Raw genomic sequence first — 26,781 nt, 5'->3', positions numbered from 1 at the left:
AGTGTTTGTACCATACTTGACCAATCCCGAAACTACCGAGCACCGGCCAACGCTATACTGTCAAGGACCCAGAAGAGTTCCCCTCCGACCAGGAGGCCAATCACTACTCGACACGTGTCAAGATTAGAAGCCAATCAGAGCGCAGCACGTGTCGACATCAAGAACCAATCATAACATGACACATGTCAATGTGACAAAGCTACAAGTTTTTCTATAAATAGGGGTCATTCCCCCACAATATGGCCTAATGCCATTTTGTGTTAAATCATTCACAAGAACTCACTAAATTGAGAGCTTGATCCTTTGTACTTGTGTAAGCCCTTCACTACTAATAAGAACTCCTCTACTCCGTGGACGTAGCCAATCTGGGTGAACCACGTACATCCTGTGTTTGCTTCTCTGTCTCTATTCATTTACGTACTTATCCTCACTAGTGACCGAAGAAAACAAGCGAAGGTCACAAAACCTGACACTTTCTGTTGTACCAAAGTCTTCGCTGATTTTGTGCATCAACATTTGGCGCCGTCTGTGGGAAACGACACTTATTCCTACTCTCTTCAGCTGTGTCAAGCTGGTTTCTATCATTCGTACACTTTCTTTTGATCAGGCATCCCTCTCCAACATGGGAAGCGAAGGAAGGCACAGCACACAGAATGACACCCCCCTTGCACATAGTGCGAAGCAACGAAAGAAGGAAGGAAAACGAGTTCTTCTTCAAGCTAAAGTCGATGAGTTGGAAGCTCAGAACAACAAGATAGCAATGAGGAATGAGGTCCTCCAGGAGCAATATGAGAAGCTCTTCGAGACACTCCACGAAGCTAGGCAAGCTCAGACACGCGAGCTTGTTGCCCCCGTGGAAGTCAACCATCAACTGGGTGCCCTCCAACATGGAGGGTCACATGCATTCGACATAGATATCCCTGATAGGGAACAGATTACCCCTCGACTTGATAATCAACATGAGGCTTCTCTTAACCCAGTTGCTTCGACCCGAACCATGAGAAGTGGAGGGAGACACCTCTTTGCTGAAGGGGCAGAAGGATCGAAAGCCGTCTTTCGCGATTGTCGGGATTTCCTGAAGCAACGTCGAGAGAATTCCATCCATATAAGCTCAAAGATCAATGACCCAAGGATTTCTGAGAGACTCGGTCCCCTTCCACGGCCCGAGCCGGCCACCAATTTGGGGAAGGGGCAACAAGTCCTAGAGAGACATGAGGGTACAGGGGACTCAGAAGTGTTCCGACAGACATACCCTGGAAGCCAGTACAACGAGTCCAGGGAAAAATCACATGCCCTTGATCAAACCTTCCTAATTCCAAGAGGAGATGGAGATTTACGAAAGAAAGCTCCAGTGGCACATAACTCCGCTCAGGACCCCCTTGTCCTACAACTTCTTGAGGAAGTAAACAAGTTGAAGGCTGAACGTCAGGCTGAAATACCTGACTGGAACCAACCCAGGCCTGGCCCTCTTACAAGGAGGATCCTCAACACCCCCCTTCAAGCAAAGACAAAGCAAAAGCTTGGCTTGCAACTTTATACTGGAAAAGAGGACCCGATTGAGCACCTTAACCTCTTTGAGTCCACCATGGCATACCGGATGCACACCGACGAAGAGCGATGTCTTCTCTTCCCCTCCACCCTCTCTGGCGGAGCTCTAAATTGGTATTGTCGTCTTACACCTGAGACGGTAGACTCATTTGAGTAATTGAGGAAACTATTTGTTTCCCAACACATTTTCCAAACCGATCGCTTGCACTCTGCAGATGACCTGTACACTATCCGCCAGAAGCCAGACGAGTCATTACGTATGTATGCTGGCCGCTTCAGCCATGAATATTCCCGGTGTGCCGAGGCAGACGACAAGACTGCCCTCAAAGCCTTCACGGCAGGCCTACGTGATTGTTTCTTTAAATACATGATCAATGCCAATACTTGGAAGACTTACTCTGAGGTGATGGCACAGGCTTATAACCATGCCTCCGCCGAGGCAAAGACATATCAGGAGAAACCCCCTACAACCATCCTTTATCAACAAGTGGGAGGTGGAAGCCAGACTCACCTAAATGAGAAGACCTCGACTTTCCAAACAGCAGTGGCACCTCCCCATGCCTTGCATAATGCTTCGCCGAATCAACAGACATATCAATTTCAAGGCAAGAGGAAGGATTTCCATCCTCACCACTCTCATTTCAGTAAAAAGAGTAAGGGACACTATCCCGATAACCAAGGGTATCGCCACAATAACGCTCGCCCCTAGGCAGTCAATGCAGTGGGTCAAACCCGCGTCAAGATACCCCCTACCCCAAGGTATGAGACATACACGCCCTTGAATGCCACATGCGCGGCCATTTACCCCAGCATAGCTCACCTGATACCAAAGCCAAAGCCGAGGCACCCAGATTACACGCCCCCGAATAACGCGGGCATGTTTTGTTGCTACCATGAGCATAACGGCCATGATAGCGAGAAATGTATCATCCTCCGTGATCGTATTGAAGCTTTGGCACGAGAAGGAAAAATTGATCAATTCCTCCTTCACCCTCAAAGGGATAACCGTAACCAACGCCAGGTGAATGTCATATATTCCATAAGCGGCGGCACACCCATATCTGAATCTTCCAATAGGGCCATGAAAAACAGTGAACGAATTCTGAGGCCTGGTCACCAAGTGTTTCACGTGGAAGACATCAGGGGAGGGAAGTATCAAAAGCCTAACTGGGATCCGATATGTTTCTACCCTGAGGAAGAAAGAGGCATCATCTACCCTCATAACGACCCATTGATCGTGGAGGCTCACATAGCCAACTTTGATGTTCGACGAATCCTCGTAGACACAGGGGCTTCGGTCAATATCATGTTTGCCGAAGCTTTCAGGGCACTCAGTGTAGCTGAACACTTGCTCGATCGCTCGATTTCTCCTCTGATAAGCTTCTCCGGTGATATCGTGCAACCCTTAGGGAGCATACATTTACCCTTTACTATTGGTACAGGCCCTTACACGGCTACCATTACCACTAACTTCCTAGTGGTTGACTGCCCAACGGCATACAATGTCATCTTTGGGCGCACAGGCATCAATGATCTCAAGGCTATGGTATCCACGCATATGCTGTTGATGAAATTTCCAACCCCCCATGGCAACGGCTACATCAGAGGAGATCAACTTAGTGCACGATCATGTTACAACACTTCAGTTAAGCAACAACACTTGCCCGGACCCAAGGAAACCCTGTCTGTACATGACCAAGTCACAAAGACCAGCCTAGATGAAGCGAACTTGGATCTTCCTGATAGCAACAATCAACCCGATGATCCTCGAGATGACTCTTTCACCCAGCAAGCCCAACCTGCTGAAGAGTTGGAGAAGGTACCTATCTCAAGAGATTATCCAGATCGCATGGTGAAGATTGGCACCACATTGTCACCACCCCTTCGGTTAGCATTGATATCTTTTTTGAAAGAGAACACTGAAGTCTTCGCCTGGTCATATGAGGACATGCCAGGCATCTCTCCCGATGTCATCTGTCATCGTTTGAGTATTGACCCCAAGATCAAGCCGGTGAGACAGAAGCGAAGATCTTATGACGCTGAACGATACGAGGCAATGAAAGCAGAAGTTGAAAAACTCAAAGGCATAGGCTTTGTCCGCGAAGTCAATTACCCGACATGGGTAGCAAATGTGGTCCTTGTTAAGAAAAATCCGACCAAAGAAAGTCTTTTGCTTCAAAAGGTCTTGTGGCGAATGTGTGTTGACTACACCGACCTAAACAAAGGGTGTCCGAAAGATAGCTTCCCTCTTCCTCTTATTGACAGACTTATAGACTCTACGGCCGGGTGTGAACTCCTGAGCTTCATGGATGCTTACTCAGGATACAACCAAATCCTCATGAACCCTTCGGATCAAGAACACACAGCCTTCACTATCGACAGAGGACTATACTGCTATAAAGTCATGCCTTTTGGCCTAAAGAATGCAGGAGCGACTTATCAGAGACTAGTCAACTCAATGTTCGCCGAGCAGATTGGAAAGAGCATGGAAGTTTACGTTGATGATATGTTAGTCAAGAGCAAACATGCTGACCAACACATCACCAACCTATCTGAAACTTTCACTATTTTGAAGAGGTATCGAATGAGGTTAAACCCCAACAAATGTGCCTTCGGCGTAGGCTCTGGCAAATTCTTAGGTTTCATGATTAGCCAACGAGGCATTGAAGCTAATCCCGAGAAGATCAAAGCAATCCTCGACATGAAGGAACCAGTAACTTCAAAGGACATCCAGAGCCTTACTGGCAAGGTGGCAGCCTTAACCAGGTTCATTTCTAAGGCCACAGACAAATGTGCTCCCTTTTTTAAAGCACTTAAGGGAAGTAGGAAGTACATTACATGGACTGATGAATGTGCCGAGGCATTCAAAAACCTCAAGGAGTACATGAGTAAAGCCCCTCTACTCTCCAAGCCCGAGGTAGGAGACATTCTCATTATCTACCTATCGGTATCAGCTTCAACCGTAAGTTCCGTTCTCATTCGAAAGGATGGGAATATTGAGCGACCTGTCTACTACGCTAGCAAAGCCTTACAAGATGCGGAGACACGGTACTCTAACATTGAGAAATTGGCTCTGGCATTGGTCATGTCTGCTCGAAAACTCCGCCCTTACTTCCAAGCGCACTCCATCATCGTGCTTACCAATTATCCTCTTCGACAGATACTCCAAAGTCCTGACACTTCAGGGCGAATGATCAAATGGGCAATAGCGTTGGGTGAGTTTGACATCTCCTACCAACCAAAGCCAGCTGAGAAGGGCCAAGCAGTGGCAGACTTCATTGCCGACTTCACATATCCGGTTGACATTGCTTCTACACCTGAAGCAGTGGCTTCATTACCCCCGGAAGCTCAGAAGATAGAACCAACAACCCCAGCATGGAGTCTGTATGTTGATGGCTCATCCAACCAACAGGGCTGTGGAGCGGGACTAGTCTTGACTACACCCGACAAAGTAGCAATGGAGTATGCTATTCGTTTCAAATTCAAGGCATCAAATAATGAGGCCGAGTATGAAGCCCTTCTAGCAGGATTACGTTTGGCCAAACACCTCGGGGTTAAACAAATTGATATTTTCAGTGACTCCCAATTGGTGGTCAACCAGGTTACCAACAACTTTGATGCTAAGGACAGCTCCATGGCAGCATATCTTGCGCAAACACAACTTTTGCTCAAACACTTCCACTACCAGATCACCCAAGTTCCTCGAGCGGCAAACAGTCATGCAGACGCCCTGGCTCGCCTCGCCTCGGCTGTGGAAGACAAGATTGGAAGAAAAATTCATGTCGAACTGTTGGCAACACCAAGCACCATGGCCGCAGAAGTATGCAACTTACAACAGGGGAATAGTTGGATCACCCCGATCTATAATTTCCTTGCTCATGACATCCTCCCAAATGATAAAGTCCAGGCTAAGCAAATTCGATATAAGTCTACCCGCTACCTGATCGTCAATGATCAACTCTATAAGCGAGGTTTTAGCCTGCCATACTTAAGGTGTCTTACGCCTGCCGAGGCGGAAATCGTCCTTCGGGAAATACATGAGGGAGTCTGTGGAGATCATGCTGGATCTCGGTCCCTAGCACACAAGACTTTTCGCCAAGGATATTACTGGCCAACACTCCACCAGGATGCCATCAAAGTATCCCGCTCATGTGACAAATGTCAACGATATGCGGCTATTCCTCATTCCCCTCCAGAGCCTCTTACTCCTATGATCAGCCCTTGGCCCTTCGCCCAGTGGGGACTTGATTTGATCGGCCCAATGCCGGCAGGGAAGGGCAAAGTCTGTTACGCAGTCGTTGCAGTGGACTACTTCACAAAGTGGGCCGAAGTAGAACCCTTGGCAACCATTACTGAGGCAAAGATAGAAGACTTCGTGTGGAAGAACATCCTTTGTAGATTCGGCATTCCCAATGCGATAGTCACTGACAATGGGCGACAGTTTGACAACAAGAGGTTCAGGTTGTTCTGCTCTAAGTTCAACATCAACTTATGCTTTGCCTCTCCAGCTCATCCCCAGTCTAATGGATAAGTTGAGGCCATCAACAAAATAATCAAGCGCACTTTGAAAACCAGCTTGGACAAAGCTAAAGGCTGTTGGCCAGAATTTGTACCCCAAGTTCTTTGGTCATATCGCACTTCATATCGGACTTCAACAGGAGAAACTCCATTCTCACTTGCCTTTGGCACAGAGGCGGTTGTCCCTGTTGAGCTCGAGCAAGCAACATTCCGAGTCCAGAACTACATTCAAAGTGAAAATGACAAACAACTCACCCTCAACTTGGATTTAGTCGAGGAACACAGAAACCAAGCTCACTTGAGGAATGTCACCTACAAGCAGCGCATCTCCAACTATTATGACTCTAGGGTCAAGCCTCGTTCTTTCAAAATAGGAGACTGGGTCTTAAAGAAAAGATTACTCTGCGACAGAGTCCCGAGTGAAGACACACTTAGTCCAAACTGGGATGGACCGTATGAAGTCATTGGCATCAGTCGCCCTGGCTCTTACACACTTAGAAACTCCGATGGCAAGACCCTTGGCCATCCATGGAACGCTGATCACTTGAAGTACTACTACAAATAGACTCACGATGTACAAGTGTTGAGCTATAGCCGTTCGGCATCCTATGTAATGAAGGCCATTTGGCAATGAATTCAATAAAGAGGTAATTTAGCCAACTCAGCCCTCACTCTTTTACATTCATAGCAAGCGATGCCGGAATCCTTCTCAATCAGAAAGCAATCCGTCTTCCACAGTCACTACAAAACAAGCAAATGAAGACCGTGTCAAGCGCAAAAAAAAAAAAAAAAAAAAAAAAAAAAAAAAAACAGCTTCATCCAAAAAGCTTCACCCGAAAAGCTTCACCTCCAAAGCTTCACCCACAAAGCTTCACCTAAAAAGCTTCACCCAAAAAGCTTCACCCGAAAAGCTTCACCTCCAAAGCTTCACCCACAAAGCTTCACCTAAAAAGCTTCACCCAAAAAAAAAAACTTCACCCGAAAAGCTTCACTTAAAAAAAGCTTCACCTACAAAGCTTCACCTAAAAAAAAGCTTCACCTAGAAAGCTCCCTCTACATACTTTCACCATCAAAGCTTCACCATCAAAGCTTCACCTAGAAAGCTTCATCTACAAAGCTACATCTACAAAGCTTCACCATCAAAGCTTCACCTAGAAAGCTTCAACACCAAAGCTTCACCTACAAAGCTTCAACACAAAACCTTGCTCCAAATAAACAAATTTTGTTCACAAAACCCAAGATGCCCTTGAACTTGTACAAAAACACTTGGGTAAACATAAACATTTTTTGTTTTACACCCACAAGGGCCCAAAATTTTCCTTCTTATTTATTCACTTATATATGTTCCCAAACATATTATAATAGATCCAACAACAAGCCAAAGTCCCAAGTTTCTTAATGGACAAAAGTACAAGCAATTCATCAATAATGAAGGTGCTACAAAAATTGGAATCTGCCCCAAAATAGAAATCCAACCCAAGAGACTTTTTCTCTCTCTCCCTCTTCCGCCTCCTTTCATCTATCAAATTTCTGCAACCTCTGCTCTTCTCCAATGGAGCTGAATTTTAGACACCCTATAGTTCTTGAGCATATGAACAACTTTCAAGAAGGAACCATTTCTGTTTGAGCGACGGAAATTACAGTGTTGAAGCTCCAAACATGATAGTCGGCTTCTTGCAGATTTCGAAGCTGTTGTGATGTTTCGAAGATCTGGAAATATTTAACCGTTAGTTCATCCTGAATTTTTGATATGTTATGAAAGAGTCGATGAGGAACAACTTCAATGAAGAAAGCATACCGATCTGAACAAGAGAAAATGGAGTTTCGAAGCTCACAACAAATCTGACGGGTTGACAGAAAAATAATAACCAGTCATTCATCATACCTGGATTTCTGGAGTTATACTGCTCCGAGGGATCTCAAATTTGGATATGTTGTAGTTCACAAGCTGAGGAACAACTTCAATGAAGAAAGCATGCTGATCTGAGCAAGAGAAAATAGAGTTTCAAAGCTCACAACAAATCTGACGGGTTGACAGACAAATGATAAACAGTCACTCATCATACCTGGATTTCTGGAGTTATACTGCTCCGAGGGACCTCAAATTTGGATATGTTGTAGTTCACAAGTTAAGGAACAACTTCGATGAAGAAAGTATGTTGATCTGAACAAGAGAAAATGGAGTTTCGAAGCTCACAACAAGTCTGACGGATTAACAGAACATTGATGAACAGTTACTCATCATACTTGAATTTCTGAAGTTGTACTACTCCGATGGATCTCAAATTTGGATATGTTGTAGTTCACAAGATAAGGAAAAACTTTCATGAAGACGACTTTGCAATCTGAGCTATAGAGAAAGGTGTTATCTTGCATCCACTCAGGCTGATTAGTGGAAACGAAAAGCAATTCCACCAAAGAAAAGATGAAAAAGAGAGAAAAGCTACTAATTGCACTTGATCTTGTCTAGTCAATAGCATGCAGCATCAAACACACAAAAGTTGGAAATATTTTTAGATAAAGCATATACGAATGTGTGACATCGAAACAAGGATTCGTTACTTTGACAAATTAGTAACACGCGAGACACCTCATTCGGCAACTCTCTTCGCCTGAAGACTTGGGGGACTCCCACCATATGCTACTGCACCTTGATACTCGGCAGTCTCACAACCACTCAGTGACTTGGATTTTTCAAGTCTCCAACCGAGAAGTTTTCCTCACTCGGGAAATTAAGGGAACACTACCTCAAACTACATGCTTCACTCACAAAGCTTCAACAATACAGGTTTCAACAAAAGCAAAAATTCAAAGAACTTTATGAAGAAGGCTTTGGTGTATTTAACACAATATGTTGAAATGAAGCAAAGCTTATTTATTAATATTTTCGATAAGCCACAAATATGTACATATACATGAGTCAAAATAAACAAACAAAAGTGAGCCTTCACAAAGGTTGCTTAGGGGAAGTCTCAGCAGTCGGTAGAGCCCCAGAAAGAGAAAGCACCGGAGGGTGGTTATCCGGAGCCTCAGTACTTGACAAAACCCCAGAAGGAGGAGGCATTGGAGGTTCATCATTTGAAGCTTCATTACCAGGTACAACCCTAGAGGACGAAGGCAATAAATGCCTTTGGAACAAACCCACAAACCGCTGATGATCAAGTAAAACCTTACCATCAGATTCCTTCATCTGGTCAAGCTTCCTCTTCATGTTTGTAGCATAGTCATGGGCGAGCCGGTGCAACTGCTTATTCTCATGCTTGAGCCCTCTAATCTCCTGTTTGAGACTCATCACTTCAGCAGCCAATGATTCAACTTGGCGGGTTCTAGCAAATAGGCGTTGGGCCATATTAGACACAGAACCTGCACACTGAACACTAAGAGCCAGAGAGTCCTTAACAGTCAACTCATCAGACCGTTTGGAAAGTAGTCTGTTATCTTTGGGAGTGAGAAGGTTCCTGGCCACCACTGCAGCGGTCATATCATTCTTCATCACAGAATCCCCAACGGTAAGAGGACCAGTAGGGGATATGAAGGATGGGCGCCATATGTTGTCTGGAGAAGGCGTGGCTGTCTCTTCTCCAAGGTTCAAGTCAAAACGACGGTCGGAGGGTCCAGACATTTTCAAATGTGTTGAAGAAGGAAGAGGTCAGACAAATCAAGATCTTAGAAGTGCAAGAAATGAGATTCTACTGGTAGAGATTCAAGTGTGCTGTGGAACTTAATGCCAGCCTCTATAAAAATCTGCACTCGACGGAGCTTCAAAAATCGAAGAGGCGTTTGCTTTCTCAAAAGCTGGGCTGCTCAGAGACCACGAGGGCCGATCTCAGAAATCGAAGAGACGTTTGCTTTCTCAAAAGCTGGGCTGCTCAGAGACCACGAGGGCCGATCTCAGAAATCGAAGAAGCACCTGCTTTTTCAGCCTCGTCAGCACCTGTCACATGCACACTCAGCTTTGCGGAAATTACGGGCAATCTGTCGAAGATTTCTGGTGAAGTAGAAAGCACGTGAATCTTACTGTTCAATCACCGCTCTCCATATGCACCATCAACTCCTCGGGTACCACATATAACTTTGTCAAAGATCTCTGACAAAGTTTAGGCACGAGAATTTCGAAGTTCCAGCTACCCTACTATTACCCATAAGGGTAAAGGAACAGCACCACTGCTTGACAACTGGAAAGTCCCTATGTGTGTCGACCTCCGTGTTTTGCGGCAAGACAGGTTGGCAAGAACGTCCAACCTTTACTCACATTCGAGAAAAGACTCCCAACATAATTACTTTCTCAAAAACCGGAGTAGCACCGCTTTCCGAATCTCGAGAGTCAGATCCTCGACGGGATTGCTTGTTCGAAAACCGAAGAGGCACAACTCTCAGAACTTCGAGAGCCAGATTTCCTTAGATAAAGCTTGTCTGTAATCTTCACACGTAATATCAGCTTTCCAGATACCACATACCACTTTTTCAAAGTGCTCTGACAAAATTAAAACACGTGAAGCTGGCAGCTCCCACTACATTGCTGTGACCAAGAAGGGTAAAGGAATAACATTACTACTTGTTATTGGGAAATCCCTATATACATTGACCTCCCTCCTCAACGGACAGGCAAACCTGCAAAAATGCTCAACCCTTTCTCGCATTCGAAAAGGCACCCTCAACATAACCTCTCGAAATACTCAGCTTTATTTCCCCCCGATAATACCTCAGCAAATAAGCCACACCAAGAACAAGAGTATCTCATATCATCAGGGTCGAAAGCAAGAGTATCCCATATCATGCTTTCTCCCTGTCTTTGTCTTTGTCCTTGTCCACACCTGCAGGACAAGGAGAAAGAGAGCAGTCAGTCGGAATCTGAAATCAAACCTCTAATTTGGAACTGACTGCCTGGAGCCTTTGCCTGGTTGCTTACTTAGCATTGCTCTCGAGTACTCATCCTCAACTGCTGTCAAGGTCACGAATTCCACCGGCAAATACCTCATGACAGTTGATCAGATATTGGCTCTTTACACTGAAGCTGCCAAGCGTGGATGAGTCACTATGAAGGAATGTTCTGAAGGACCATTTAAATGCAAAGGTTGCACACCACTTCTGCCATGCAAAAGATTGAAGCAGAAGGTTCAACGGTGAGCTGAAACAGATCACTACAGCACGACACCTTTCCATACCACATTCATTATTCCGTCAACAGCAAAAGTATCCCATATCATCAAGGTCGAACGTACTCTAGATTTGATGGACTTGTTTTGACCCTCAAATTTTTTAGTCGGCCTTATACTCTGAAGGGCACCAGAAAACCCTCCAGCACAGTTCAAGAATAAGCCTGTGGAAAGTTACTTCTTCAAAAGCAAAAGTATCTCATATCATCTCTTATCCATTTGCTTCTCCTTATCCTCGCAGTTGAATGAGAGACAAGGAGAATGAGAACAATCAACCGGAAGCCGAAGTCAAACCTCTGATCCTGGGTTGCTTACTTGGAAGTTTGACTGCTTACCTTGTCTGTCACCTCTTTCGGCAGATCTCCTAGCTCGGCGACTTGGGGGACTCCTACTATAGGGTTTGTATCACACTTGACTAAGCCCGAAACTACAACTAAGCTTCAAGTGAAATTGATACATTACCTTGTGCGTCAACATCAGCTAGATACACCATTCCCGGATGGAGGAAAGGTACTTCCAGAGAAGGGCAGATGAAGATCAGACCACACTTCGGTACTTAGAAGTTTCGTGATTACTCAAGGGATTGGATCTTGCAAGTCCCCAACCGAGGAGTTTCCCTCACTCGGGAACTTAGGGGAGCACTGTTTGTACCATACTTGACCAATCCCGAAACTACCGAGCACCGGCCAACGCTATACTGTCAAGGACCCAGAAGAGTTCCCCTCCGACCAGGAGGCCAATCACTACTCGACACGTGTCAAGATTAGAAGCCAATCAGAGCGCAGCACGTGTCGACATCAAGAACCAATCATAACATGACACATGTCAATGTGACAAAGCTACAAGTTTTTCTATAAATAGGGGTCATTCCCCCACAATATGGCCTAATGCCATTTTGTGTTAAATCATTCACAAGAACTCACTAAATTGAGAGCTTGATCCTTTGTACTTGTGTAAGCCCTTCACTACTAATAAGAACTCCTCTACTCCGTGGACGTAGCCAATCTGGGTGAACCACGTACATCCTGTGTTTGCTTCTCTGTCTCTATTCATTTACGTACTTATCCTCACTAGTGACCGAAGAAAACAAGCGAAGGTCACAAAACCTGACACTTTCTGTTGTACCAAAGTCTTCGCTGATTTTGTGCATCAACACATAGCATACTTAGGGTTTGGTTTATGTATTCCCGACTTGGAACGTGTGGTCATAGAGTGTGGTGGGTCAATAGAAGCCTCGTGAGGCACTAGCAGAGGTTCTTCACTTACTGTAGCTTGCTCATTTAACACGGGAGAGGAACCTATGGGACTAGGGTGTGAAGTCACATCGGGGTTGTCAGTTTGAATAGGTGAAGAAGGTCTAGGTTATGAGGTCACATCGGGTTGGTCTGTTTGAATAGGTGAAGAAGTAGGAGCAGGGTGGAAGAGAGTTTGGCGTGGGTTTGCAGGTTGGGTTACTATTCGGCATGGGGTGATAGAGGTAGGATGAGGCAGGTTCACTCTTTGGCACGGGTTGGCAGATGTGGATGGGATTTGTGGTGTGGTGATGGTTGGTGTTTGTAAATTGTATGGGAGTAGGTATCTCGGTCAAAGAAGGGGCATTAATTAGAGGAAAATTGAATAAGAGATCTGGTGAATGTGAAATACCTTACGTTTGAACGCTCTCGGAGGAAGATGTGAGTCCTTGAAAAGGAAAACAGTCTTCATTGAATAACACGTGGCGAGACACATATACTCGTCTTGTGGACAAATCCATACATTTATAGCCTTGATGATTCAAAGAATAACCTAAAAACACACATGATTTAGATTTCTATTGAAGTTTATTGTGTGTATACGGCATCAACCAGGGAAAACATTGACAACCAAATATTTTAAGCATATCATATTTTGGCTGTTTTTTAAAAAGCTTATCATAAGGCGAGCATGCCATTTTTGAGCCGACACTCTAACACCCAGAAAGGCTGTGACTGGATTTTGGAGATGTCCATTGCCACCAGAAAATGGATATAAGCCATTCTCACATCTCCCTCGGAAAAGCGTCATCCGGGTCTTGAGGTCCTTAACAAGAAAAAAGTGTGGAAAAATTAGTAAATAACAGTCATTGTCCAAAGCAAACTTATGGGCAGATATTATACAAGTGGTAGCTTTAGGACAGTGAAGAATATCTTGGATATCAAATGAGCAAGCATCAGTGCAAATTTTGTTAGAACCACAATGGGAGATTAATATGCCATAATCATTACCTACACCACCAACACCATCATTACCGTTATACTCCTTTGGGTTTACCAGGTTTTGTAGATCAGGAGTAATGTGAGCATTAGCACTTGTGCCCAGCACCATCATTAATACCCTTAAAAAGTTGACTTCAAATTTGAGTCAACCTCTCTCTAATACCATTAAAAATTTGAAACTCTCACTTACACAAGGCAAAATTCTTTATCTAATTTGGTGAAAATGTATTATGTATATATTCCTGAGTTAAAGTCAAAATCAAATTTATTATGTATATATTCCTTATTTTGTCATATTTATTCTTCTTCTGCTTCTTATTATTATTTATTTTCAGAATTATTAGTTGTTGGTAGCATAAAGTTGTTGATACCATAAAACTAACATATCCATAATATACGCAAAAAATATAATTTGGAGTATCCTTGGTATCCGAAAACTATAAGATGTGAGAAGGTAATTCTAATTAGGGCTGGTTTGGTATTGTTGTGCTTTGAAAAAAAACTGCTGTGAGAATAAGCGGCTGTGAAATAAATCAGCAGAGTGTTTGGTAAACTTTTTTGTAAAAGTGCTTTTGGAAAAAAAAAAGCAATCTAATAGTGGGTCTTTTCATTAAAGAAGCACTGTAGCTCCGTGTGCTTTGAAAAAAAGCCAGTTTTCTAAAGCTGCAAATAGCAGCTTTAGCTTTTTCCTTTGATTTCAGCTTATTCTCACAGCAGCTTCCAAAATAAGCCATTTTTTTCAGTTTACCAAACACCTAAAACCCTCATAGGTTTTTTTCATGGGTGCTTTTTTTTTTAAGCACCTCACTCCCAAACTAGGTCTTAATGAATTGGCTTATGGCTTATGTGGGTGGAGCATAATGGGAAAAGACTCGGTACATATGAGAATGCTTTGGTGATGAGAACGCATCAACACGAGCACAAAATGAGTGTGGCAGAGATTATAATGTTTCAATGAAGGTGTGGGTACACAGGAAATGACAAGATTAGGAATGAGGATATTCAAGGTAATGTAGAAGTAGCCTCAATTAGAAGGTGGTTTGGACATGTGAATAGCAAACCTACGAATGCTCCAGTTAGAAGGTGTCTTTACGAGAGAGGTCCAGGGCATAAGGGTAGAGGAAGACCTAGAAATACTTGAAAAGAGACTCTAAGAAGATATATAGAATAATTGGAGTTAAGGGAAGGCATGTCACAAGACCGAGCATAATGACATTCCATAATTCATACAACCGACCCCACATAGGTGAAAAAGGCTTTATCGTTGTTGTTGTTAACTGGGTTTTAGTCTAAGTAAAATACTATTGCATATATTTTTTAAGATTAAGTACCTAAAACCCCCAAACCTTTTAATGTCATTCCAAATAGGTCTCAAATTTTTTGAACATTTCAAACAAGTACCCAATATATTGAAAATGTGACATCCATCAAACTCAGTTAAATTTCTTTTAGTAGCTTGAGTTTACTTTATCTATAAAAATAATCGAAGGTCATGGAAGTATAGCCTTCACCAATTAACGGTCACCACCACTCCCATCAGGCCAACACCTCCAAACCCAGCGCACAACCACCAACTCCACCTACAATTCAAGCCGCTGACATTGAGGAGAAGGTCATGGAGAGTGCTGAAATAATATGTAGTGTCATGATGAGGCCACCATCATCTTCACCCCCTCTCCCCACAAAAGAAGAATTGAAAGCTTTACTAGCCAAGAAGCGACAAATGAGCAGAAAAAATCACCTTGAAATCGTATTTGAATTCTTAATCCTCTGTTGCCACATGTATATTTAACATAAAAATTAATTGGGCTTAATGAATGTGACAATTTCAATAAGTTTAGGTTGGATACTTGTTTGGAATGTATGAGACTAATTTGGAATGATACTAAAAAGTTTGGAGAGTTTTAGGTACTTAATCTTTTTGTAATAAGTTTTAATTTTAGATTTCTTGTGTTTCAAATGAATGTTGTCATTTAGTACGACGGTTCAATGATATTCATCTTTGCTTAAATAAATTTTTTTTTGTTCAATTCTCTCTATAAACGATTTTAAATCATATTATTAATAATTCGTTATGAGATTTAGCCCACCAACTATATTTTCTCCCTCCTAATGTAAATATTATCGTTCGGAAAAAATAAAATGGAAAGTTAACACCCGAAAAAGTCTGCCAAAAAACAGCCAAGTGATAATGGTTTCAACACGTGGAAGCTAATGGCGTTGCGCTTAAAAAATTAGAGTAAATTGTACAAATGGTCCCTCAACTTTAATCAAATTGGAGCAATGGTCCCTCAACTAAAAATCCATTACCTTTGGTCCCTCAACTTATCAAAACGTGCAGCTATGGTCCCTCAACTAAAAATCCATTACCATTGGTCCCTGAACTTTAATTCAAGTGGAGAAATGGTCTTTTAACTTTAACCCACTTGTAGCAATGGTCCTTCCAATATAACTTGTTTTGACAAATTTTTTGACATAGTTGACAAAAAGAACCATAATTATACACTTTGATGAGTTAATGAACCCTAATTATATAAATGGTCATTCCAACCTAGCTTATTTTGACAAAATTTTGACAAAATTGATAAAAAGGACTATAGCTACACATTTTGATAAGTTGAGGGACCAATGGTAATGGATTTTTAGTTGAGGGACCATTGCTCCAATTTGATTAAAATTGAGGGACCATTTGTACAATTTACTCAAAAAATTAAGGGAAAAAATTGAAAACCAATGGCACAATCCTCGGCGCTCACCCAATCCCGTCGGTGACCAAACCGAAGCACGGCTCCGCTGGCGTTTCCCGACGATTCTTATCCTTCTCGCCGCCGGCTAAGGGTTTCATTTCTCCTAGCGGCCACCACCGCCACCGCTTCCGCTTCCGAGAGACTGAGCCAGGGAGGGAAATTGGATTTGCGATTCATTTCATTTCTGAGTCAGATTCAGCGGTGGGTGGTTAAACTCAATGCCTGATATCTAAATTTTTGGTTTTTTTTCTTTGCTTTTTAGGTATAGCAACAAATCCCTCTCTCTGGTGCTTGAGATTCATGGGTGCTTAAGATTCATACATGAATTCATTTGATTTTATGAATTGCTGGTGCTTGAGATTCATGGGTGCTTAAGATTCATACATTAATTTTATTTGATTTTATGAATTGAATTGAACTGAACTGAATTGAATTGAACTGAACTGAATTGAATTGAATTGAATTGAATTGATTTGATTTGATTAAAAAGCACTAGACTTGTTATTTATTCAAGAGTTTTTGTGTGCTTTTTGAATTTATTTCACCAACAAACAAATAAAGCCTCTTGCTTTCGTGGTGATGTTAGATTCTGATCTAAGTTTTTATAAAGGGTGGCTTAATTCAAGTAAGAATTTTTCAATAAGTTACCATGACAGACTGAAAGACAGACAGACCTGCTCGAGCAATTACTCAAATTGTGTTTTGTTCTGTCATTATTATTAACTAGGATGATGCTATGCGTCATTTCCAGTGCAGTTGTCAGTTGGTGATTCCAAATCCTCATTCAAACAACATCATCCTAGTTACTGAATGAATGCATGCATGCTGGCTTACATTGGCCGGTGTGGTGCAGTGGGTATTCTGTTTTAGCTTCGCATATACACATACGCGCGCGTGCGCACACGCACACACACACACACATACATTATCAACATGCTACATTAATCTGGTGCACTTGTTTTTCATGTGCATATATGAAGAATTCATTAAAAAGCAACAACAATCTTTGAGACAATATTTTCCTTGAAATGTGTCTTTTATTTAGATGGATTGGACGGGCTCTAGTTTTAGTTTTACCTTTTTCCCTGCTGTTTCTTTCTCTTTGTCTTTGCTAATTCTTAACAAACATAATATTTCATTTCGTACTGCAATTGGAAACCCAGATGTCCCAGTGCCTAGGTTCGAAGATAAATAAGCTCTTGCCTTTTCCTTTGGTCCTGTTTACGAGCACCTAAGTTCAAATCAGAGGTTTCCTGATCTAATTCTGCCCGCGTTGTCAGGTAAATTCCTTCTCAGTCTTTTATGGATCAGAACATTTTAGGTTTCATCTTTTCCTTCCGGTGCCCTTTTCCTTCTGTCTTATCTTGTCTTATGTTTAACATGTTTCATTTTTGGGGCAGTTGAAAGTCCATAAGGCCTCTTGCTTTTTCCTTTGGATGCTATTTATAAACACACCAGTCTCGAAATCAGCAATTTCCTGATCTAGTGCTACCCTCTTTGTCGGGTAAAAATTATATCCATCTCTCAGTCGTTCATACTTTGTAGATGCAGAAAACCAAGATTTTTGGCTTCTATCTTTTCCGGTGCTTTTTCTACCATCTATTGTATTTTCTTTGCTCATTACTAAAATGTTTCATTTCCCCCGTTGCAGGTTGTAATATATAGGGACTCTTGCTTTTGCTTTTGATGCTATTTATGAACACACCAGTGTCAAAGTCAGTGATTTCCTGATCTAGTGCTACTCTCTTTGTCTGGTAAAAATAAAAACCATCTCTCAGTCGTTTGTAGATGCAGAAAACCATCATTTTTGGCCTTTATCTTTTCCGGTGCTATTTCTCTACTGTCTTGTCTCTGCTTATTACCAAAATGTTTCATTCCCCCGTTGTAGGTTGTAACATTTTCCTTCTTTTGATGCTATTTATGAACACACCAGTGTCAAAGTCAGCAATTTCCTGATCTAGTGCTACTCTCTGTCTGGTAAAAATAAAATCCATCTCTCAGTCGTTTGTAGATGCAGAAAACCATCGTTTTTGGCCTTTATCTTTTCCGGTGCTATTTCTCTACTGTCTTGTTCTGCTTATTACTAAAATGTTTCATTCTCCCGTTGCAGGTTGTAATATATAGGGACTCTTGCTTTTTTCCTTTTGATGCTATTTATGAACCCGCCGGTATCAAAACCAGCAATTTCCTAATCTAGTGCTACTCTCTTTATAAGGTAAAAGTTGTATCCATCTCTCAGTTGTTTGTAGATGCAGAACACCATGGTTTTTGGCTTTTATTTTTTCCGGAGCTATTTCTCTAGTGTCTTGTTTCTCTTATTACTAAAATGTTTCATTTCGCCTGTTGCAGGTTGTAAATATAGGGGCTCTTGCTTTTGCCTTTGATGGTATTTATGAAGCACAAGTGTCAAGATCAGCGGTTTCCTGATCTAGTGCTACCCTCATTGTCAGGTAAAAATAAAATCCATCTCCGAGTCTTTTGTAGATTCAATTATACAAGGTTTTTGGATTTGATCTTTTCCGGTGCTATTTCTCGTGTCTTGTCTCTGCTTATTACTAACATGTCTCAGTTCCCCTGTTGCAGGTTGTAACATATAGAGACTCTTGCATTTGCCTTCTGATGCTATATACGCAGCAGTGTCAAAATCAGCGATTTCCTGATATAGTGCTACCCTCTTTGTCAGGTTTGTAGATGCAGAAAACCATGGTTTTTGGTTTTTATCTGTTCCAGTGCCATTTCTCGCTTCTTGTATGCTTAACATGTTTCATCACCCCCCATGCAGTTGAAATAAATAAGAGGCTCTCTATTTTGCCTTTTGATACTATTTGAGCACTTCAGTGTCAAAGTCAGTGGTGTGCTGATCTTGTACTACCCTTTTGTTAGGTAAAATCCTCTCTTTCCTATCCCTTTGGTATGCTGTGATTCGGAGTAAATACGGGATGGTTAATAGGTGGGGCACCAGGATTGTTATGGGAGGTTCCACATGGAATCCTTGGAAAGACATGTCTTCCAATTACCCTTCTTTTTCGAGCTGTTGCGAGTTTGTCCTGGGCAATGGTGAAGGTATTAGATTATGGGAGGACGACTGTCTGGGAGATAATATTACCTCATTTCCTATGCTCTTTAATATTTCCAGTTATTAGAACAAAGTGATTTCTGGCTTTGTTCTCTCTCCTAATGTCATGAAAAATTGCGATTACTCAGAGTGCAAGTTTTGGATTGAAATGAACTTGCAGTACTATGGGGTGTTTTTTTTTTCCTTCTTCACATCCGGCGGCCAGATTGTGAATATGTTTCAGAGGAGGGAATAAAAGTTACACTGCCGAGTCAGATTCAGATTCATTGGTTGCCTGATCTAATATTGGCTGGCTTTGTTAGGTAAAATCCTTTTGTCTGTACTTTGTCAGCACAAAGCCACTACTCTTTTTATGCAGTTTCATTTAAAAGCTTAAGGATCAAATTATTAAGTGTTTAGAAATCATGAAAAGTATCATATTTCTTGTTTTCCTCTTCAAATGTCTTTTCCCTACCTGTTTTGCGTTACCACCTAGCTTACCATGGTGGAGGAATAGCTGCAGGCTAGGTAGTGTGCTTGCACTTGTATTTGCCTTGAAAGCTGAGGTTGGACCAATCGCCCCTGACCAGCTGGCTTCTAGCGTATGGTGCAGTTGTGGATGAATTAGCATCTAGTTTGTATGTAGGAAACTTTTAAGTGTCTGTTCCTGTTATTGTTATTATTATTTTCACCCAAGTTTTCCTTCCGTCGTATTGATATGTGCCCCCTTTAATAATTAAAGAATTTTAAATATATATGCCTCAAGAGGCTTGAGCAAGTCCAACTTTAGGACAATTTTGCCTGTTCGGATCTTCTTTTTGGCTTTTGCTTTTTTGTTTCACACTTCTGGTGTTTTTGCAGTCGTCGTGTTCTTTTGCCTTGCCTATTAATGTGTTTCGGTGATTTCAAATCCACACACGACATTCGAGATGCAAGGTTGTGAATTGTGCAGCCGATTGAAATTTCGCTCCTTTGTTAGGTAACGATCCTTCTCCATAGCATAGTACTGTATCTTTTTGTTTTTTCTTGATAAAAAAAATGTGTTTATGGCAACCTTTTTTTATGTAGAGTTAAAATAACATGCATAAGTCTTGTCCAGGTAAAAACGCCTACACCAAGCAAATTGACTTCGATTTTGCCGGTCTCCATGAGAGATCTTAATGGTACAATTGCCACTGATGGAGTCTGCAGTAGAACAACCCAGTTATCTCCTAGAGCAGTACCGGCCTATGCTAATATTCTTCCCCCAATAAGATTGAAAAGGACATCATCAATATTGCGGGACAATAATATTGATCATCTGCCAGAGTCATTATTGGTTGAAATCCTTTGTAGACTCCCTTGTTTTAAGTCCGTTTCTCAATGCAAGCTTGTTTCCAAGCGTTGGTGCAGTCTCCTATCAGATCCTCATTTTATCCGCCTTTTTCTATGTGTTCAAAGGAATCGTAAGAAAAAGCCAACAGGTTCTGCCATAAGCATACAAGGGGAGGAATTCCTTAGTAGAGTTTCACCATCCTCTAGGCCCCTAGCTCAGTTGTTCAAAGGGCTTGTGAGCATCCACGGTTTGAAACAAGAGCCAATTGTGGTAGGTGCCTACAACGACTTAGTTTTGTGCTGCGCAAGCGAGTATAGTCAGCGCGATTACTACATCTGCAATCCACACACAGTCCAGTGGGTTCCTCTTCCTCCCCCACCTCAAGTCTACAGTTATGTAACGGTGGGGTTCACCTGCGATCTTCCCTTCTATGACTATAAGAAAGATGATCAGCAAGGGGACATCATCCAGCTTAATGCGGAGTACAAGTTCAGGGTTGTGAGATTAATTGACCCTCGTGTTGATGATGATGACGATGATGATGTAGTTTCCTGCGAAATCGAAGCACAGATCTTCTTTTCGGAGACCGGTGAATGGAGGGAGTTCGTTTTGTCATCCCCATCCGCCATCGCGGTAGGAGACCTGTGTAGAGAGAGTATTGGCGTTGCTTCCAACAAAATGATGTATTGGCTGGGCGGTGGAGGAGAGTTTCTTATTGGGTTTGATCCGTTCATGATCGACAACAGTGATAATACTAGAACTCATTATAAATGCTTTTTCAGTGAGTGTGGCGAGTGGGATTCCGGTTTAATGGATTCCCTAGTTACGCTTGACGGGCGTCAGTGGATGTGCGAGTACTACTCTCCTACTCGCACTCTGTCTATTTGGGAGGTGTATGAAGCAAAGGTAGGTGATCAGACGGTCATGATCCACGGTGGAGCAGGCAGTTTGTGTGTGAGACGTTATAAGAGCGTATACTTGGGGGATGAAGAAATGGTTGTGATTAGTCCAAATATAAATCATATTAGAGCGGTTGTTTTCGACCCGAATAATGAGGATTTGGTGTATCTGGTTATAGATAGTACCAGAGACTGGAACAAGAAAGACGTTATCAGGTGCAATACTCGTACAAGAGAGATGTCAAAGGTGTCTACAAATCAGACAATCTGTTGTTTGCACCTCTTTCCATTTGTGCTTCCGTGGTGGCCGACACCAGTCCGTCAACTACCACAACGTGGCGAGCCCAGGCCAAACCTCTCAACTTGATTTGGTAAAATAAACAGATGAATGTTTGTATCATGTTTTTGTGTTTTGAATATAAAGGTTAGGTTGGGGTTTTGGTGGTCATACGTTGAGCTTGGAGGTAGTGGAGGCTTGTTATTTTTCGTTTTTCATTTTTATTTTCTGGTTATATTTGGGAAATTTTTATTTATTCATTTTTATATCTTTTTTGAAGTTATTTTATTATTATTTTGGTGCCTAGTTAAGCTAAAAAGTGGCATCCATTGTTGCCACGTGTATATTTAAAAGACAAATTAAGTGGGCATAATGAATGTGACATCTCTAATAAGTTTAGATTGGGTACTTATTTGAAATGTTTGGGATCAATTAGGTACTTAATCTTTTTTTAATAATTTTTAATTTTAGATTTCGTGTTTCAAATGGAAAGTAAACACCCGAAAATTTCTGCCAAAAAAATGCCAAGTGATAATGATTTCAACACGGGGAAACTAATTGAAATACCACCAGCACAATCCTCGGCGCTCACCCAATCCCGTCGGTGACCAAACCCAAGCACGGCTCCGCCGGCGTTCTCCGACGATCCTTATCCTTCTCGCCGCCGGCTAAGGGTTTCATTTCTCGCAGCGGCCACCACCGCCACTGCTTCCGCTTCCGCCAGACTGAGCCAGGGAGGGAAATTGGATTTGCGATTCATTTCATTTCTGAGTCAGATTCAGCGGTGGGTGGTTAAACTCAGTGTCTGATATCTAAATTTTGGTTCTTGCTTCGCTGTTTTAGGTATAGCAACAAATCCCTCTCTCTGGTGCCTGAGATTCAGACGTTAAAATTTATTTGTTTTTTATGAATTGAATTGAATGGAATTGATTTGATTAAAAAGCACTAAGACTTGTTATTTATTCAAGAGTTTTTGCGTGTTTTTTGAATTTACAACAAACAAATAAAGCCTCTTGCTTTTGTGGTGGTGTTAGATTCTGATCTAAGTTTTCTTAAAAGGGTGGATTAATACAAGTAAGAACTTTTCATTAAGTTACCATGACAGACTGATAGATCTGCTTGAGCATTTAGTTAAAATTGTGTTTTGTTCTGTCATTAGTATTAACTAGGATGATGCTATGCTTCATTTCCAGTGCAGTTGTCAGTTGGTGATTCCAAATCCTCATTCGAACATCATCCTAATTACTGAATGAATGCATGCATGCTGGCTTACATCTGCCGCTGTGGTGCAGTTGGTATTCTGTTTTAGCTTCTCATACACACACACATATATACATATCACCATGCTACGTGAATCTGGTGCACTTGTTTTTCATGTTTGACATACGCATATATGAAGAATTCATTAAAAAGCAACTATCTTCGAGGCAATATTTTCCTTGGTGTATGCCTTTTATCTAGTTGGATTGGACTGGCTATAGTTTTCATTTTACCTTTTTCCCTACTGTTTCTTTCTCTCTGTCTTTGCTAATTCTTAACAAACATAATATTTCATTTCATAGGCAATTGGAAACCCAGATGTCCCGGTGCCTAGGTTTGGAGATAAATAAGAGGTCTTGCCTTTTCCTTTGATCCTGTTTACGAGCACCGAAGTTCAAAATCAGCGGTTTCCTGAACTAATGCTGCACGCGTTGTCAGGTAAATTCCTTCTGTCTCTTATGGATCAGAGTACCAAGATTAGATTTTTGGTTTTATCTTTTCCTTCCGGTGCCCTTTTTTTCTGTCTTATCTTGTCTTATGTTTAACATGTTTCGTTTTTGGGGCAGTTGAAAGTCCATAAGGCCTCTTGCTTTTGCCTTTGGATGCTATTTATTTATAAACACACCAGTCTCAAAATCAGAGATTTCCTGATCTAGTGCTACCCTGTTTGTCAGGTAAAAATTATATCCATCTCTCAGTTGTTTGTAGATACAGAAAACCAAGGTTTTTGGCTTTTATCTTTTCTGGTGCTATTTCTCCTGTCTATTGTATTTTCTCTGCTTATTACTAAAATGTTTCATTCCCCCGTTGCAGGTCGTAATATATAGGCACTCTTGCTTTTGGCTTCTGATGCTAATTATGAACACACCAGTGTCAAAGTCCGCAATTTCCTGATCTAGTGCTACTCTCTGTCAGGTAAAAATAATGTCCATCTCTCATTCGTTTGTAGATGCAGAAAACCATTGTTTTTGGCTTTTATCTTTGCCGGTGCTATTTCTCTAGTCTCTTGTCTCTCCTTATTACTAAAATGTTTCATTTCCCCGTTGCAGGACTCGTGCTTTTGACTTTTGATGCTATTTATGAACACGCCAGTGTCAAAATCAGCGATTTCCTGATCTAGTGCTACTCTCTGTCGGGTAAAATTAAAATCCATCTCTCAGTCGTTTGTAGATGCAGTTTTTGGCCTTTATCTTTTTCCAGTGCTATTTTTCTACTGTCTTGTTTTGCTTATTACTAAAATGTTTCATTCCCCCGTTGCAGTTTGTAATATATAGGGATTCTTGCTTTTTTCCTTTCGATGCTATTTAGGAAAGTTTAAGTGTCTGTTCCTTCTTTTATTATTGTTATTATTATTATTTTCACCCAAGTGTTTCTTCCGTTGTATTAATATGTGCACCCTTTAATAATTAAAGAATTTGAAATATATATACCTCAAGAGGCTTGAGCAAGTCCAACTTTAGGTCAATTTTGCCTGTTCGGCTCTTCTTTTTGGCTTTTGCTTTTTTGTTTCACACTTCTGGTGTTTGTGCGGTTGGTGTTTCTTTTGCCTTGCCTATTAATCTGTTTCAAATTGCGTGTGCAGTTGGTGATTTCAAATCCACAAACGACATTCTAGGCTGCAAGGTTGTGAATTGTGCAGCTGATTGAAATTTCGCTCCTTTGTTAGGTACAATCCTTCTCCATTGCATAGTAGTGTATCTTTTTGTTTTTTCTTGAACAAAAGGTATTTATGGCAATCTTTTTTATGTAGAGTTAAAATAACATGCATAAGTCTTTTCCAGGTTAAAATGTCTACACCAAGCAAATTTATTTCAATTTTGCCGGTCTCCATGAGTGATCTTGATAGGACAATAGCTACTGATGGAGTCTGCAGTAGAATAATCCAGCTATCTCCTACAGCAGTACCGGCCTATGCTAATATTCTTCAGTCAGTAAGATTGAAAAGGACATCATCAATATTGCTGGACAATAATATTGATCATCTGCCAGAGTCTTTATTGGTTGAAATCCTTTGTCGCCTCCCTTGTTTTAAGTCCGTTTCTCAGTGCAAGCTCGTTTCCAAGCATTGGTGCACTCTCCTGTCAGATCATCATTTTATCCGCCGTTTTCTATGCGTCCAAAGGAGTCGTGAGAAAAAACCAATAGGTACTACCATAAGCATGAATGGGGAGGAATTCCTTAATAGAGTTTCGCCATCCTCTAGGCCCCTAGCCCAGTTGTTCAAAAGGCTTGTGAGTATCCACAGTTTGAAACAAGAGCCAATTGTGGTAGGTGCTTACAACGACTTAGTTTTGTGCTGCGCAAGCAAGCATCGTCAGCGTGATTACTACATCTGCAATCCACACACAGTCCAGTGGGTTCATCTTCCACCCCCACCTCAAGTCTACAATTATGTATCGGTGGGGTTCAGTGCGACCTTCCCTACTATAACTATAGGAAAGATGATCAGGAAGGGGACATCATCCAGCTTAATGCGGAGTATAAGTACAGGGTTGTGAGATTAATTGATCCTTGCGTTAATGACGATGACGATGATGATGTAGTTTCCTGCGAAATCGATGCGCAGATCTTCTTTTCTGAGACCGGTGAATGGAGGGAGTTCGTTTTATCATCCCCATCAACCTTTGCAGTAGGAGACCTGTGTAGAGAGAGTACTGGCGTTGCTTGCAACAGAGTGCTGTATTGGCTTGGCGGTGGAGGAGAGTATCTTATTGGGTTGGATCCATTCATGGTCGACGACAGTGATAATACTAGTTTATCTACTACAGCAGGTAGAACCCATTATAAATGTTTTTTCAGTGAGTGTGGCGAGTGGGATTCCGGTTTAATGGATTGCCTAGTTACGCTTGACGGGCGTCCGTGGATGTGCGAGTACTACTCTCCTACTCACACTCTGTCTATTTGGGAGGTGAATGAAGCAACGCAAGGTGATCAGACGGGCATTATCCACGGGGAAGCAGGCAGTTTGTGTGTGAGACATTATAAGAGCATTTACTTGGGGGATGAAGAAATGGCTGTGATTAGGGAAGGTGTGGATTATATTAGAGGGGTTTCGACTCGAATAACGAGGACGTGCTGTATCTGCTTATAGATAGTACCAGTGAGGGGATCAAGAAAGACGTTATCAGGTGCAATATTCGTACAAGAGAGATGTCAACGGTGGCTAAAGGTCAGGCAATCAGTTGTTTGCACCTCTACCCGTTTGTGCTTCCGTGGTGGCCAACACCGGTTCGTCAACTACCACAATGTGGCCGGCCCAGGCCAAACCTCTCAACCTGATTTGGTAAAATAAAGAGATGATTATTTGTATCATGTTTGTATCCAAGACTGATGAATGAAAGGGCGGGATCTCTTGTATGTCTAGCTTTCTAGCTTTGCTCACTGTCATATTACCTGTTTGCTATCTTAATTGATTCAGTATAATTTAGTGTGTTTGGTTAAGCATGTGTGTGCGGATAAAGTTTTAAGAGATTTTGGCACCTCTCAATTTATTTACGAGTTGGAAATGTTCATTTCGCATTATGTATGTCAAGCATTCTTGTAGTGGAACATTTAGCTAGGTTGTGTTGGAAGTTTGTACACGGATACGTATCTACATTCTAGTTGTGCTTAATTTGTAGCTTAATGTATTAATGACGTGTTGAGAAAATTGGAGTACACAACTCTAACATAAGTGTTAGAGAGACAAAATGAGTAAAAAATTATTTGTATTACACTCACAGATAATACAATAAACAAACTCTCAAAGCCACAATTTTAGAAAGTATGACAC

General features: G+C 41.7%; 1 protein-coding gene, 2 long non-coding RNA genes and 1 pseudogene across 4 annotated transcripts; 2 read left to right on the top strand and 2 right to left on the bottom strand.

Annotated features, from left to right (window-relative positions):
- Window positions 1–7,371: 7,371 nt before the first annotated feature.
- LOC126614003 (uncharacterized) lies at window positions 7,372–8,495 on the bottom strand. Of its 2 annotated transcripts, none has more exons than XR_007620245.1 (3): window positions 8,133–8,486; window positions 7,952–8,049; window positions 7,372–7,776 (listed from the first exon to the last, which is right to left on the bottom strand). It is a non-coding gene; the product is annotated as an uncharacterized LOC126614003 (long non-coding RNA). The 2 variants fall into 2 exon arrangements; XR_007620246.1 differs by lacking the exon at window positions 7,372–7,776 and adding an exon at window positions 7,801–7,868 and having other exon boundaries at window positions 8,133–8,495.
- Window positions 8,496–17,852: 9,357 nt separating this feature from the next.
- On the bottom strand, window positions 17,853–18,192 carry LOC126614006 (uncharacterized). The gene is made up of 2 exons (XR_007620249.1): window positions 18,134–18,192; window positions 17,853–17,954 (listed from the first exon to the last, which is right to left on the bottom strand). It is a non-coding gene; the product is annotated as an uncharacterized LOC126614006 (long non-coding RNA).
- Window positions 18,193–19,954: 1,762 nt separating this feature from the next.
- Window positions 19,955–23,874, top strand: LOC126613985 (uncharacterized; annotated as a pseudogene).
- Window positions 23,875–25,332: 1,458 nt separating this feature from the next.
- LOC126587427 (uncharacterized) lies at window positions 25,333–26,560 on the top strand (the record flags this gene model as incomplete). The annotated part of the gene is made up of 1 exon (XM_050252500.1): window positions 25,333–26,560. A coding segment is annotated over one exon (768 nt), but the record flags the coding sequence as incomplete, so codon positions are not given.
- Between the last annotated feature and the right edge of the window lie 221 nt (window positions 26,561–26,781).

This window comes from Malus sylvestris, chromosome 2 (genome assembly GCF_916048215.2).
Source record: "Malus sylvestris chromosome 2, drMalSylv7.2, whole genome shotgun sequence".
Taxonomy (NCBI): domain Eukaryota; kingdom Viridiplantae; phylum Streptophyta; class Magnoliopsida; order Rosales; family Rosaceae; genus Malus; species Malus sylvestris.
Note: the sequence above shows the minus strand (reverse complement) of the source record. Positions and strands in the feature narration are given on the sequence as shown.